We start from the raw sequence: 14,757 nt of genomic DNA, 5'->3' as shown, positions 1-14,757 counted from the left end.
GTGCTTTTATGTGGAAGACTGCTGCAAATCCTGATTTAGTATTCTGCTGACTATGCCAATTTGTCACAATTGAGTGGTTTAGGTAGTTTAAAGAATCCCTGTCACAGGTATTGAGAAAAGTAAGTTTTAATATAAATGCGTGAAAGTGCAGCCAAGTTCAATGGCAATGTTCACTCTATTATTTACTATGGAAATGAAGCATACAAAGGATTATTGGCTTAAAATCACTAGAATGATTTGCATGGAGACCAGGGATACAAGTGATTAGGGTGCAAAGGGAAGGAAGACCTTCCCATAGAGTCACAAGGTTCAGAGTGGATGCCATTGAAATACTTAACCTTACACCTGATAAATGTTTCATGCTTAAAGGATTTAAGTAGTACGTAATCAATTAACTAATTCAGCATTTATGAAGTAATTCAATAAAATTGACTAAAGTTGCAGTAGTGACTTAATTATCCTTCTGAGGTGTCAGTGTTTATGCTATACTTGCTACAGGGTATTTAAATCAATTCACACACATCCATGCACACAGCCACAATGAAGTGTGTACAGAAGTACCTGTGAAAAATTCCCCCTGATTTCAGTCAAATACCCTGTCGAGTGCTTTGGCTTTTCTCAGCGGTTGAGGCTCAAGGAGTGAGACTTTATCTGCCTATGCCCTGTCTTCAGCTTTCTCACAAACATGAGAGTTTGCAAGCTCTGAGAGCCATCCCCCACTCAAAGGGAGATTCTGGTACATTCCACTGAAGTCCAGGGAAGCTCAAAGGGCCTCACTTAGGACCTCTATTTATAGGGTAGTGAGATGTAATCTGTAAGAGTTCCATCCTCAGATCAGTCACAACTGGAGTTTCCAAAACAATTCCAAATTGTTTCCAATACAATTTCAAGTTGTTTTCAAAACTCCAGCCACAATGGTATTATTCCCCTTGGGTTATGGTTCAGGGAAAGTCCCAAGGCTGTAAGTGGGGGACTGACTGTGCTCTTGTCCTTCATCTTGGGGATGTTCCCAGCTCAACCACTCAAGAGTTGCCATATGATGAAGGGAAGCTTGGCCACCCAACTCATCACACAAAGGCCAGTGCCCAGTGGGGATTCCTGAGGTTGTAGAGTGGTTCAAGAAAGAGTGTGGGGGGGAAAATGCACCACCACGAAGACTTGAGACAAGAAATGAGGGGGATTTTTTTATTGTTTAAATAGTCATGTTTAGCTTTTTAAGTTGGTTTGGTTGCGTGGTTTGGTTTTTTGGGGGTTTTTTTTGGGTTTGGGTTTTTTTTTTTTTTGTTTTGTTTGTTTTTTGGTTTTTTTTTTTTTTCAAAGTTTACCCAATGGCAAGGGAATGACAGAGTAAACTGATGCTGGTTATTTTGTCTTTGGTGATGTGAAAGAGATGAGAAACCTGTTCTCTACCAAGGGAATGTCCTTGCAAAATGGCTGTTCAGGGAGCAATGATCTCTTCATCACATAAATGTTTGAGGCAGACTCCAGTAGGAGCCTGGGCTGAAGTACTACAAACTGTTATACTGAGAAGGACGAATGTGTTTCAGAAGATTTCAGGATCAGAAGACCTTTCCTGATGCTGTTTAATTGTAGCTGTTTTAGAGTGTTATTGTGCCCTTCTTGGTAAGAACCTAGCTCTGTATTGGTCTGTTTTCCTTAACTCACTCCTAGCAAAACTGAAGAGTGTGGGTTGAAGGTTGCAGACATGAGACAGCCACAGTGCTGCACCAGCAATCATGCGTGTGCTCTGTATGCCCACTACTACTTTGAGCAGTCTTATTGACACAAACTGAGGATGATCTGATTTCCTCTGCACTCAGTGAGGGGTGTCAGGAGGCATGTAAGGAATTTTATAGTGACCTGGCCACTTGCTGAAAATGCTTGTTCAGAAATAGTAATTCGTATGGAAGCTGCTGTCAGTCACAGCTTTTGCTGTGCTACTTGTTTAACTGTGTAACCCACCCTGCATGTTCTTGGGGGCTGAGACACAGATTGATTTGCACCACATTATCACTGCAATGTTTTGTTAAAGCAATGCTGTGATTACAGGGAGAGATTTCTTAATTTATTATACAGGAATATCCTGTAACTTCAGAAGAACTACAGGAATGGTGAGGGTGTTTTGATACCTCTAGCCCATGAAAATATAGTGATATTATCAATGGATTAGTTGTCTAGGAGGTCATATCATAAACACTTCAAGTGAAAATGTTTCACTAGAGGTACAAGTGTGAGGAGGCCACCATTGCTTTCTTGATATTTGTCAATGAAAAATCCTAAATGTTGCATGAAGATGATATTTTATACATGTATGCTGCTGTACTTTTATATACAACTTTTTAAAATTTATACTCTACATTTAAAAACAATAAATTTATCAACACTGCTTTTGTAATAGCCATTATTAGAAAAGACTGTTTATTTAACAAGTATACATTTTCTCTATGTATGTTTCTCAGAAGTTGTACATGAGCAGACAGAGGACTTCACAGCATGTGTTTGTAGTACATCACCATTAGGTTAATATACTTAGCATAATTTTTTGTTTGTGTGTGACTATCCTGGATTTTTTTTAAAGAGTTGTTAAAAACCTGGGAAGATTTAAAGTTCTTAAAACAGAGTATTTAAAGGGAAAAAATTCACAAGTATTTCATAGGCATTGCATGACACTTGCTGGATTGCTACACACGAAAAAAGACAAGAAGTGAGAGCATGACAATTACAATGTTGGAAAATACCTGTTTTTTTAGAGAAATAGACTGTTGAAAAGCATGGACCAACATTTAAAAGGGAAGTCATTAATGAATGGATTGTTTCAGTGGATTTTATATCAGGCCATAGATAGAAAAAGTCAGTCTGGAATTGTGATTCATTTTTGTAAGAGTACAATATTCTGTGATCATATTCTTCAGTTATTCTGTGCATGGAGAATTTAATGTATCAGGTTTATGTATTTGAGGATATTTTACCTTAGGATTTTGATTTAGTGATACCACAGTGCACTGCAATCACTATACAAGTACAAGTTAACGCTTAGCAGAACGTAACAATTGACTATGTACATGAATCACAATACACAAATATGATTCTTGTTTTACTGATCTTGTTTGATATGCTCACTGTCACAATGCTGATCATCCCCAGTTGCTGGGAAGGAATGTGGACTAAAGCCAGCTCAAGCCTTTCTCTCTTCAAATGTCTCTTTATTAATTGCTCAGCTTTGGTACTGTGTTGGGCTCAGCCAGATACACACTGTCCTGTGCTGGTTTGGCTAACTCAGGAAGACATTCACACTCTTTTTTGTATTTTCATTAACTGTTTGACAACAAATATTCATGAAACCAATTTATCCATGCAACTGACACAGTCATTAAACTAAAACTAAGGCTGCTCTCTGGTCCCTTTTTTTTGTTACATTCAGCTTCCTCTGCAACAGTGATGGTAAGTGGATTTTGTCTGAATTCAGTGGGAACATGCCTGTGTAAGAATGCCTAGAATTTTTTCAGAGGCAGGCACAGGAGTATTTTTACATGCATCAAGCTATGGAAAATTTGTGAAAAGAGCCCAAATAGGGTTTTTTTCCCAGTGGAAGTTTGTCATCCTGAGTCTTGTTATTTTATCTTCTGCAGAAAAGAGTCTGTTGCCACAGTGTTATTTTTTTCATATATGAATCTTCAGTTTAAAATATTTTGGCCTTTCTAAAGTCAATCAGAAAGGTTCTGTTAAGGTCACTGAGACAGACCTTACCCCTAGAACTAAGATACAAAGCTATGAGAGATTCCTCAAAGCAATATATTCCCCTGGAAATACAATCCCATTAGAATTGTAATGTTCACTAATATGCAAACTTTGGTAGAATTAACTTAGTCTCTTAGTCATGTTCTCTGGTTCTTATATATATTTGCAAAATTACTGTTGCAGACAGAGCTGAACTGCACTCATGTGAACTTAATTTTATCTGTTTGTCTGGGAATGGAGCTAAATTGTGAAACAGCTTAATGGACTTGGGGCTCATTAGGTTTTCATTATAAATACATCTTTATAATCAAATATCACGTAATTTTGTTACTGTTGAATTAATACACTTGTAATGGAAAACACAGTACATTTCTGCTTCAATAAGTAAAGGAGCCTGTTACATTTTGGTAAGTCAAACATAAATGCCACTGGTCAGAGACAACTGAAGCAAAGTTTTTAATGCCATTGGTTTATTCTGGATAATCCCTATGAACATTGTTGTGGCTAAGGTGCAACTATGCTTTTGGAGCGAGACATACATATGTCTTCAAATTCCTCTTCCTCTCCAAAGCAAAAAAAAAAGAAGAGATTTCCCAAAAATCTCACAATATTTATAGCTAGGGTTTATTAGTGGAATCTGGTTTGCTTTCCTGTGGTATGGATACTGAGTTCCAAAGTAGGAGAACATTGTCCAGTGTTGCCCTTCTAGCAAAGTGAAATGTTTAGGAATAAACATCTACTGATGTGTGCACTGAACTGATGAGGCTTGAGGCCGTGGAGACAGTCTTGGAATTCCTCTGTGAGCAACCATTGAAGTTCAGGTCCCTTGGAGCTGGTCTTTTCTTATGGCTGGTGTGCATGCTGTCTCCATCGTTGGTGTCCAACACCACGGTCATGCTGGAGTCCATCCTGGACACAGCGTAGAGGCTGCTCTGCCGCGTGGGGTGGAATCTGGCTGCCTTCAGCTCCAGCTCCTCATAGCTGGACACCTCAATGAAGGGGCACCAGCGCAGAGCTCGCTTGAAGCCAGCACGGAACCTAGGAGGAAAGAAGCCTGGTGGAAGCCTGGGCTTGCAAGGCCCGAGGCCTTCATCTGAAAGCACAGAGTGCTGCTAGGGTACTCACTTGGCCAGTTATCCTGCCCCTAGGCCTGGGTGGGCTGAACTCAGTGGGAGTTTCCTTGACTGAAGTCAGAGTAGGACAAAAAAAGATAGTGGTAGCAACTCATTTTGGTTTGATTTTCTATATGCTGTCACTGCGTTTTAACAGTGGTGTTTTTCTTATAATGAATTTCCTGTCTTTTGCCTCTGCAAAGTAAACAATCACCAACTTTCACAGAACTGTCTTCACAGAAATTGTTTTGATTTGACCTCTAATGAGATCTGCACCTGTATTTTCATCTTCTTTCAGCAAGGAACTTCGTAACTTTTCTGCGAAGTGCCATCCCAATTTCCAAATTTCAATGTCCCTTCTGTGTTTCTCTAACAGGGATGCTTGTATGGGAATGAGTTAATGGCTAATAATTGTTCATGTGAAATATTTGGAAAATAATTTTTAATACGTAAGGGGATCCTAGAAAGTTGAAATCTGAATGTGAGTAATCTATAAACAGGCATTTTGAGGCTTTAGAGCATCAGTGTTTGCAATACTCATACAGAGGCAGGGATTCACTGTAAAGACCATTGTTACATTTTGTGTGAATGCATTTCCAGAATAAAAGCTTAATATATTAATTAGAAAAGCAATTCTCTATGTATCTATGTATAACTGGAAAAAGAACACCTTTTCACCTAGACCTAAAGCTTATCTTTCTCCCTTTTCTTGCTCCTCTTGTTTTGTTTAAACAATCAGCTCTGTTTGTTTATCCTGTCTGTAAGTTTTTTGGAGCAGTGATTAAACTACCACAGTGATGACTGCAGGTAAAAATTGAGATCAAGTGTTTAGTTAAAGTTAACAGATCTCACAGAAGTGACTTTTCTTTCCTCAAATTTTTAAGTTTGTGATGGAGTTCTCACATGATGACAACTGAGCAGGTAGGTTGCTATTCAGCATTCTCTGTTTACATGCAGTCCATATTTTGGAAAAATACTGAAAGAGCCTCTAATGGAAATGGATTTAGTGACAGGAATTGTAAAACCAAACCATCTTTTAACTGTATTACTTTTCTTGGCATCTTCCATCCTCTTTCTAATTCAGGGCATGTTTTTTCTTCATCTTGAAATAATGCTCTCGTTATCTAGATACGTAATATCCTAATTAGCCTGGAAGATGATGCTGGGGATAGATGTTCTAACTCTGTCTGATACTAGATCCAGCAGAGGCATGAATTGATCTGACTCCCAGCAACAAGCTCTATTTTCCTATTTAATGAAAAGGAAGCAGATATTCTGGTATCTTCATTTCAATATGGAACTTAATTATAAGAGCATGGTCACCAGGACTTCATTCTTGCATCAAATTCTGAATAAGGTGACCTTTAGTATGTCTCAAAATATTAATTTTGCTTTGACTGTATTCTTTAATCCAGACATTTAATTTTGCAGTTTCCAAGTGTCAACATAAGCCACATCAGAGATACTATATTTTATAAATACTTTTGTAATTGTGCCATAAAAAGTTTTTGAAGAAAATGGGGTTGGTTTAGAAGTTTTATGGTGGTAACTGAAAAAAATGAGGCCTGATTTTTCCTTGTCTTTGATTTTGCAGACACTGGACACTTAGTGAAATCTGATTTCTGTTGAAATTAATGGAAAATTTGCCATTTGAGTTAGTTTTGTTCTGGCATGCTAAAACTTTACCTTGTCTTTAAACAGTTGTAAATGATGAAAAGCTCATCAAAAGGCAGAAGGTTCTATGAATTTAGTCATTGCCTTGTCTTTTTAAAAGATCATGAATGGAATTGTCGTAAGTTATCCTCATCAAGAAGGATGATGCCAGTGTTTTTGCACCAATAAAAACTTGTTAGGATTTGTTCACTTCATTTTTGATTAGATTCCTTTTGACAAGTACTACATTATCTTTATTTGGGGTTTAGGAATACCGTGCAATATTGCTATAAAGTTTGACAGTAATTAAACTTTGCACTGGCTGCTAAGTCAAAAGAGATTTAAAATAATATTTAAGATTACTTAATCAATACTGATTTGTACTGACTGACTTTGTGAAGTAATTAATTGTTCCTGGTGTTCTTTATCCAATAACGCTAGAAGAAATACTGGTGAATAGGATGGCCAGGATGATGTTTGTGTAGATCCTGGTCCTATAAATTGAAATGAAAGATTTGAGTCTATTCTGGAATGCAGCAGTCTCAGGCTAACAGGTGTCTGTAAAATGTCACCAAACTCAATAGGTACAGTGCCTTTGAAATTCAGAGCATAATGTGTTGCTATCAAACACTACTGTAATTTAGTATTAAGTAATGAGAATATAAATATTTGTATAATATTTATCAGCCTATTGCAGATCTTGGAGTGCAGTAGAAATTTAATGCTGAGATCTACAGAACACAGTAAATCACATTTTGTATTGCATTCTTCCAGCAAAATAAAATTGGGTATACAATTGGTGAACATACAGCTTGCACTCTATATCACTAATTACCATCTTTATTTTTATATTTTGCGAACTAAAGCCATTAAAATGCTATAGGTTTTTTTAAAAAAATTTTGGGAGGTCTACATGGAAAGGACTGGTTTCTGAAAACTGCATTTTGCTCTGAAATTTTAAGTAGACCAGAATATTTACTGGAAGTCTGCCTCTGGGTTTGTGGGGCTTCTTTTCAAGTACAAACCTTAAGAAAGGGTTTTTTTTTTTTTCCCCATTTTGTTTTTTCCCCACTAACTGGAATCTATTTAAGTGAAAATTCTGTGTCTTTTTTCCATTTAAGCAGTTTATGTTCTTGGTGAAGTTATGCACCTCATTTCATAACCAACTCTTACCTCTTATTAAGACAGCAGTAGATAATGGGATTGTACATTGTAGAGCTCATGGCAAGCCAAAAGCTGGCTAAATAGATTTGCTGAATGTATTTCCACCGGTTTAATTGTTGGTAGATCCCAGTGACTATGAAGTAAATGTGGTAGGGCAGCCAGCAGATGGCAAACGTCAGCACAACCACAATCATCATTTTTACCACCTGAAAGAAGTAATAATGGTATTAAGCCTTTTTAGTTCGGGCTAGCGTTTTGACATCCATTAATAATTTTCTTGTAATTAATTTTTAAAGTTAGTCAAAGGAAAGGTGAATATGCTTTTATATAGTTTTTCATTTTAATCTGAGTCTATTATTTTCTTCTTGACTGGAGATCCTCTTTTTCTGAAGAAAAATAGCAAGAAAACCTTTCCTGACGTTATTTGTATTGATTTTTGCAAGTAATATATTTGGCTATCTAAAATATCACTTCTTTTCTGTACATCTAACCATGGCATAAGGTTACAGAATGTTTTATTCAGACACCTCATTTTGGCCTTTATTGGCCTTGCTGTCTATTTTTATTGTGATCTGCAAGTCTATTTCTTGTCCCCAATTTTTAGTTATGATTTGAATATCTCTAGGTTGTAGGAAATGAGCAACTGCAGCATCCTGTGTAATTTCAGAGCCTAACAATTCCCTTGCCTGGTGATCCTTATTTGTTGTTTTCTACGGGCATCACAACATCTGTTAGCTGCCATAGTGAGCACAAATTTGTGCTCTGGTGAGCACAGATGAAGAGGGGCTCTGCTTTGTGCTCCAAACACATGAGGAAAACTTGCAACTCATGTAAAATTTTCACTCCCATACTTCTCTTTTCAGCTATGTCAAATACTAGTCCAGCTACCATTTTCAGCACAATGTGTCACGTGTTTACACCACAGGTTTTCTTTTTGTAGCTGAAATGGAACTAGACATGGTAGATCCATGCTGGGAAGTCTCTTGTTCATTTGTACTTGTGAATACTGAAGAATAACAGGGATCTCTATGAACAGTTCCTGTATTTTCCTCTGTACAAAGTTCCATTTCATACTGTTTCTAGTTTTACCAAGGGAAAAGTACAAAGAGCTGAAATTTGCCATACTTACGTGTCTTTGGTTAATGATTTTATAAAATTCCAACTAACATGATTAAATAATTTTGCATATAAATGTTATGGTATTCTCCTTAACTCGCATTACATCTTCCTATGGGAAGCATAAAGCAATTTTTCATTTAATGACTGGCACCAATTAACAATCTTTCTTGCTGGATGGGACTGTAATGTGCAAGATTTTGCTTATAAGAATGCTAATTGTTATATATATGCACAGATCATCATTTAAAGGCAAAAAAGAGGCATCTGGCTAAATATAAAACATTTATAATAGTTGGTTCTTTTGAAGCACTTTTCATCAGTTAACTATACATCAGCCTGTGAGTAGGAAGATCAGTTTTATGAAGGAAGGCAACACACCAAAACATGGTATCACTTTTACCTTTCACAGGTATGTCTGTGTATCTGCATCTAGGCATATATAGAAGTTTATGGGACTATATATGTGATTTATGGGGTGGGGGGAAAAAGTTATGATTTTATGTGGACAGAAGTTTCGGGACTAAACTATGTATGTGAAGTGATGCATAAAAATGTGTTGTCAAATCAGTCTATCATTAAATGGCACTGATATTTCATTGCTTTTGACATAACTTCCACTGTTCTGCTGGGGACTTACACCTCTGCCTTGTACACATTGTATAGATAGAAGTCTTAATTCTGTAGTTTTACCATGTTACTTAAACTCCCTGTCATTGATTTACAGGTGCCCTTTGCTTGTTGTTTGTGTTTTTATAGATCTGTTGGGAATGATAAGTGTTACTTCAGCACCTTTCAGGACTTCTGTAATTTCAGAACACTTGAGAGTCTTCTTTATTTTTCTTGATATTTAATTAGCAGGCCTTGCAGTTCCAGCTGAGCATGTGAAATTGTTCCTAGAATTAGTCATCACTGGAATATCATAGGTACTGAATGAAAGGATTTTGTGTCCAAATTTTCAGAGTGTAAATAGGTCAATCTGTATTTACAGTTTACAGTTCATCTGTGCAGTGCTTGAGAGCCAAAACAGTAGGGCATCCCAGCAACAAATGTAGCTTAATCTCGTTGAGTTTAATCTGTGTCACTCATGCCCCAGAGATGCTAGAAATCACAGAATGCGCCCATGTTGCCTGTTTGGCATACTCAATTATGTCAATTTTTTTCCAAAAGAAAGTTGTTTGTCTTTTTTCTGACATCCAAATGCTCATTGTCTAGTTTTCTGTGAGGTATTGAAGGGCAAGGCAAGCAGTGCTTCTAGAGTCAACTTACAGGTCTCCTAAAGCTAATAAACCTTCACAAGCTGTATGAAAACCAGCTTTTAGATTTCAGCAATTCCTTCAAATTAACTTTGAAGGAATGAAGTTTCAGTTTAAATTACTATTAAATACAACATTTCAGATTTTCTTCAAGGGACCAGAAATCCCAAACTAACTTTTACCCTGCAAAGAAAATCCAAAATTTTTCTTGTCACAATTTCAGGCAATTCAGTTCTAATTTTGAATGTTTTAAGTTTTGAAATGAAAAATGCCAAATCACCCCCAGAGAATTGCATCTTTCCCTGCAAGGTTACTCTTTGGTTTAAAACAACATACTCATAGTTTAAAAGAGTGAGATTCGTATAAGGCTTTCTTGCTGCTGTTTCTCTCTGGAAATCCATGATTAAATATTAAGTCATCATCCTTCTGAAAGCAGAAATTTCTGAAGCAAATAGTCAAACTAGATAACAAGCTACAGATGATTTTAGATGGACATTAGTGTTTGATTTAATTTGTGAAGTAACGAGTCACTTGAATGACAGACAGTGAAGCACATTGCATTCTTAATCATTCAGGTTTGCATGTCATTTTAAGTATTTATATAGTACAGTGCACTTATTGACATATTTCCTAGGAGAAGATAAGTGGTATGTTGTAAGTCTGTGTGGGGTAAAATTGTTGGAAACAGAAGGCAATTAAGGTTAAATTTGAAGTCAAATGCAAAAATTGTGAGAGGAATCAAAAAGACCTAGTCTGTTCTCATTTCATCATATAAGAATGACTATGTGTTGGCAAAAATGGAGGGAAAAAAAAGAATCAGGAGAAGGAGGGAGATTATTCCCAATGTCCTTTTCCCTTTCAGAGAGAGGCACACACTGCAAGGCCATACCTTGCATTTTATAGCTGCAGTTCTTGTCTGTAATATTGGTCTTTCCAGTATAGAGTTTCATTTCTTGATTATATCAATAACTATGAACAGAAAGTGACTTCAAGGTCTTTAAACCCAGGGCACCTTGAGATTACTTGGAATAAATTCTGATGAACAAGTGCCTGTAAACCAACAGAGAAAGTAAATTAAACACGCCCAGTATGAATTTACCACAAAAACTTGATTGTCTTTTCCCAGTACACTGTGGTGTTTCATTAAGAAACCCCAGTGACACTTTACAGGTCCAACTGCAGAATATAAAAGACCTTCAGTTGTTTTTTGACTACTTAAACCTGTGACTGAAAAAAAAAAAAACCAACTCTTTTTAATAGGTTTGTTCTGTTTCGCTTTTTGAGATATTAGTGTTTTTCAGTTGCTTTTCCTTCTGTTCTGAGTTGCATTGAATTCATTAGAAAGGTTTTCTCTTGTGCATTAGGAAACATTTCTAAAGCAAGAAAATGACTGAATTCAGTTACTTAGCTTAAAATGTAGCTCTGTTCCTGCCACCATTTCACCATGGAGCTTTCCAAAATGTGAATTGCAGTCAAAATCTTTTATCCCAGTGGCACCATTTTCTCCTGGTGTTCTGTTCAATCTCCCTCTATGTATATTGTGGGCAGCATGACTGGAGGAAAGAGGATTTTTTCTAGGCAGTACTTTTGTTCTAGGCAATACTTTTGTTAAATGAGTTGTACTGAGTCTCCCAGTTGTGCAACTTTCATGCAAGTCTTGAGGCTCGATTTGTAAATGTAAAATCAAAGTATGTATTTTTGTCCATTGGTTTTCATCAACCAGTTCTGCTGATACTGATGCACTGCTGCCTATGTCTAAGAAAAACTATGTCTAGAAAAAGTTAATTTATGTGCCTTCTGGTCTTTATCCATTCCCTAAATCCTTTCTGAGTAAGAAGCATTCTTTCATTAATGAATGTAATGAGAAAAAAATGTATATAAAAGAGCAAAACCGATGTAAGTTCATTGGAATTGGAGTTTGCAAGTTTGCCTTTGCTATGAAACATTTGGAACAGTAAAAGTGAAAAGGAACTAATAGATTCTGCTGCACTTAAAAAACCCAGCAAGTACATTTATTTTTCCATACTGTTTTTATTTTGCATGAAGAATAGCTAGAAGGGTAGTCTGGTTTAAGATGTAGCATTGAGAGCAGCTCTTGAAAGATTGGGAATAACATATACTGTTCTGAGACTCAGTTGCTGCTGGAGGAATATAGAAATTCACATTGCAAGGCAATGAATTGCCAGCAATACCTAAGACTTGGACCCTGCAATCATTTCCTTTTCAATCTTCTCTGCAGCTCCTTATTGCCTTTCTAAGTCATCTTTGATACTGCTGCTTGTACAAGTACAGGAATTTGGCTTTTGATTTCATTTCCACTTATGCCACACAGAACAATTACTTTCAGAACTTTTACTCCTGGGTGTTATGCAGATATGAACAAGAAGCAAATGATTTAAGAACCCATGGAGTGTAAGAATGTCTTTGTTTACCTTCTCCTGGATGTTATTTATTCATGAACACTGCTTAAATGCAGTTCAGAGATAATCCCTGGAATCATAACTTTGGCCCTGTACTCTTGGGAGATGTAAAATACCACACTAACATTTCACAAAGTGTTTCTCCCAGCATGTTAGAATGTAGCCAGTAAATCCACTTCCCAGTCCTGGGGACATACATGGCACTTATGCATGAGGCACCAGAGAGAAAGGAACACCAATATGCCTTTTCTTCTCCATGATGCTTATTTGGAGTAAACTATCTCCCTTCTGCAAGAAATTTAGGATTCAAAGATAATTCTGCTGGCAACAGTACAGAGATGGAGCTGACTTCTGAGGTACCAAGTGCTTTGACTCACTCAGGGATTTTCTGTATTCTTTCAGCCCATAGGAAAGGATGGATTATCAATAGTTGAAGGAGATGCACATTTAGGAGGAGAAAGTATGAGAACACTTGGAAGTCTTTTGGCCAGATAAGGTATTTGCCAATTCCAATGCTCCAGATACTTTTAGTCTTCTGACTTATGTTTTCCATCTGTGTTTCTCAGTTACTTGAAATAAAGAAACTGTTTTTAATTTCAATTTGCATAACCCCTTGTTGCAAACAGAATTCATAACCATTTACTTCTTAGTTAAGCTCAAAAGTTCAAAAATATATTCTTGTCTAGAGTGAAGTAGTTTTTAATTAGTTTGCTTTCTTCCAAATTCCCCAGTGTGGGACTCCCCTCAAACCAAAGCAATTGTGACATTTTTTATGAATGGTCTTAGCTACTGCTGGTTTAAATCATTTTCCCCCAAAGCTTCATAGAACACAGGTTTGACAGTGATTTTGAGTTTCTCTTAGCATGTCAAGAAATATCTGTTCCATTGCAAAGAAGAGGTAAATATTTTGCTCAGAGTTTTATTTTCCTTGAGAATGTGTGATTTTACAAGCATCTGACTGGGGGCAAGGAGGAGAAGTTTCCACAAGTTGTGTTACTTTATCTAAGAAGAGATGTCTCAGTTTCTCACAAGCGATTGTTGGGTGTTAGGCAATATGCTAATGTCTGCTACTCAACCTAAGAGAGATTTCTGTAAGCTAGACAGCAAGTAAAGGTAGGTGGCCTTGTATCATTGTCTTGGTCTTAAGCATTGAGTGGCATAAGAAGTTATGTTCTTTAGAAAATGACTCTGAGTGGTTGTTGTGGGATTGGCATTATTGGGCATGATTATCCACCTGAGATCTAGTTCTTGGAAAAAAGTGGAAAAGCTGATTGAGTGCTTTTGTGCTTAAGATTCATACCACCACTTATTTTACAATACTTTCCTTCTTTACTGGGAGTGAATGATGGGGCAGAATTCATTTCCATGCCTCCAACCAAATATGCGATTTGATGTGGGGGGAAATAAAATAATCATATCTTCTTTTTTTTTTTGCTAATGGGGTAGTTAATTCTGAAGTCCATTTTGACACAATTCTGAAAGTGTTATGGAACCTTTAATCCTCATTGTAGGCTCAATGTTTAAATTAATTTTCCATGTAAGACTTCTGAAGGAATGGCACTAGTGAATGTTCTCTTTTGAAAATTATTCTTATGTATTGGACACTGCAATAACCACTTAATGCTATGATGAATTATGCCATGAATTATGCAAAAGTTGCATACCATCCTACTTGTGTTTTACTTTATGTGGGCTCCTTATAATGAAACCTGTCCTCCTGAACCTAAAATGAAATGGGTACCTTTTGTTATCTTCACAATAGGAGCACAGACTCTTGTTTCATATGGAAAGACTACTGTTTGAATTATTTTATTTCCATCTTATTCACCTAGGGTAATTAAATAAGTGATTTATATAATTAGAAGCCATTTGAATGTTTACCATATTTCTCTAGAATTTTGGCACAAGAAAATAATGAGAAGTAATGCAGATTGTTTCCTACATAGTTTGAAAAACCTCTTTTCTGTTGATAAGAAAATAACTATGAATTATTCCTGAACTGTACTTATTTAAATTGCCTGGCAAAATTCTGTTACAGAAAAACACAGTTAAAGCTATTTTTCAGTTGCCATCCTAATTATGCATTTGCAATGGTAATAGCATCTTCTCTTTCAAAGTCTGAAGAAAAAACTTTTATTACCACCTAAGAAAAAAAAAGGGCAAAAAATTTTAATATTGTTCCCCAGTCCATTTTCATTTAAATTGACTTCAAATGAAACTGGTAATGTCAGTGATATTGAGGTTTATATTTTGAATTGCATGCACCTAGTTTATTTTTGTCATTCTTCAAATGACTGT

The 14,757-nt window shown here is 36.4% G+C and overlaps 1 protein-coding gene across 1 annotated transcript in view; it reads right to left on the bottom strand.

Annotated features, from left to right (window-relative positions):
- Positions 1-2,387: 2,387 nt before the first annotated feature.
- The window catches only part of TACR3 (tachykinin receptor 3), a 38,396-nt gene continuing 26,026 nt past the window's right edge, over positions 2,388-14,757 (bottom strand). Inside the window, exons 4-5 of the mRNA XM_054633261.2 lie at positions 7,677-7,873; positions 2,388-4,776 (exon numbers count right to left, since the gene is read on the bottom strand). Of these exons, the coding sequence (XP_054489236.2) occupies positions 4,461-4,776; positions 7,677-7,873 (513 nt within the window). The 3' untranslated portion in view covers positions 2,388-4,460. The remainder of the gene's footprint in view (positions 4,777-7,676; positions 7,874-14,757) is intronic.

Source organism: Agelaius phoeniceus, chromosome 4 (assembly GCF_051311805.1).
Source record: "Agelaius phoeniceus isolate bAgePho1 chromosome 4, bAgePho1.hap1, whole genome shotgun sequence".
In the NCBI taxonomy this organism is placed as follows: Eukaryota; Metazoa; Chordata; class Aves; order Passeriformes; family Icteridae; genus Agelaius; species Agelaius phoeniceus.
This window is presented reverse-complemented; position numbering and strand designations above follow the sequence as displayed.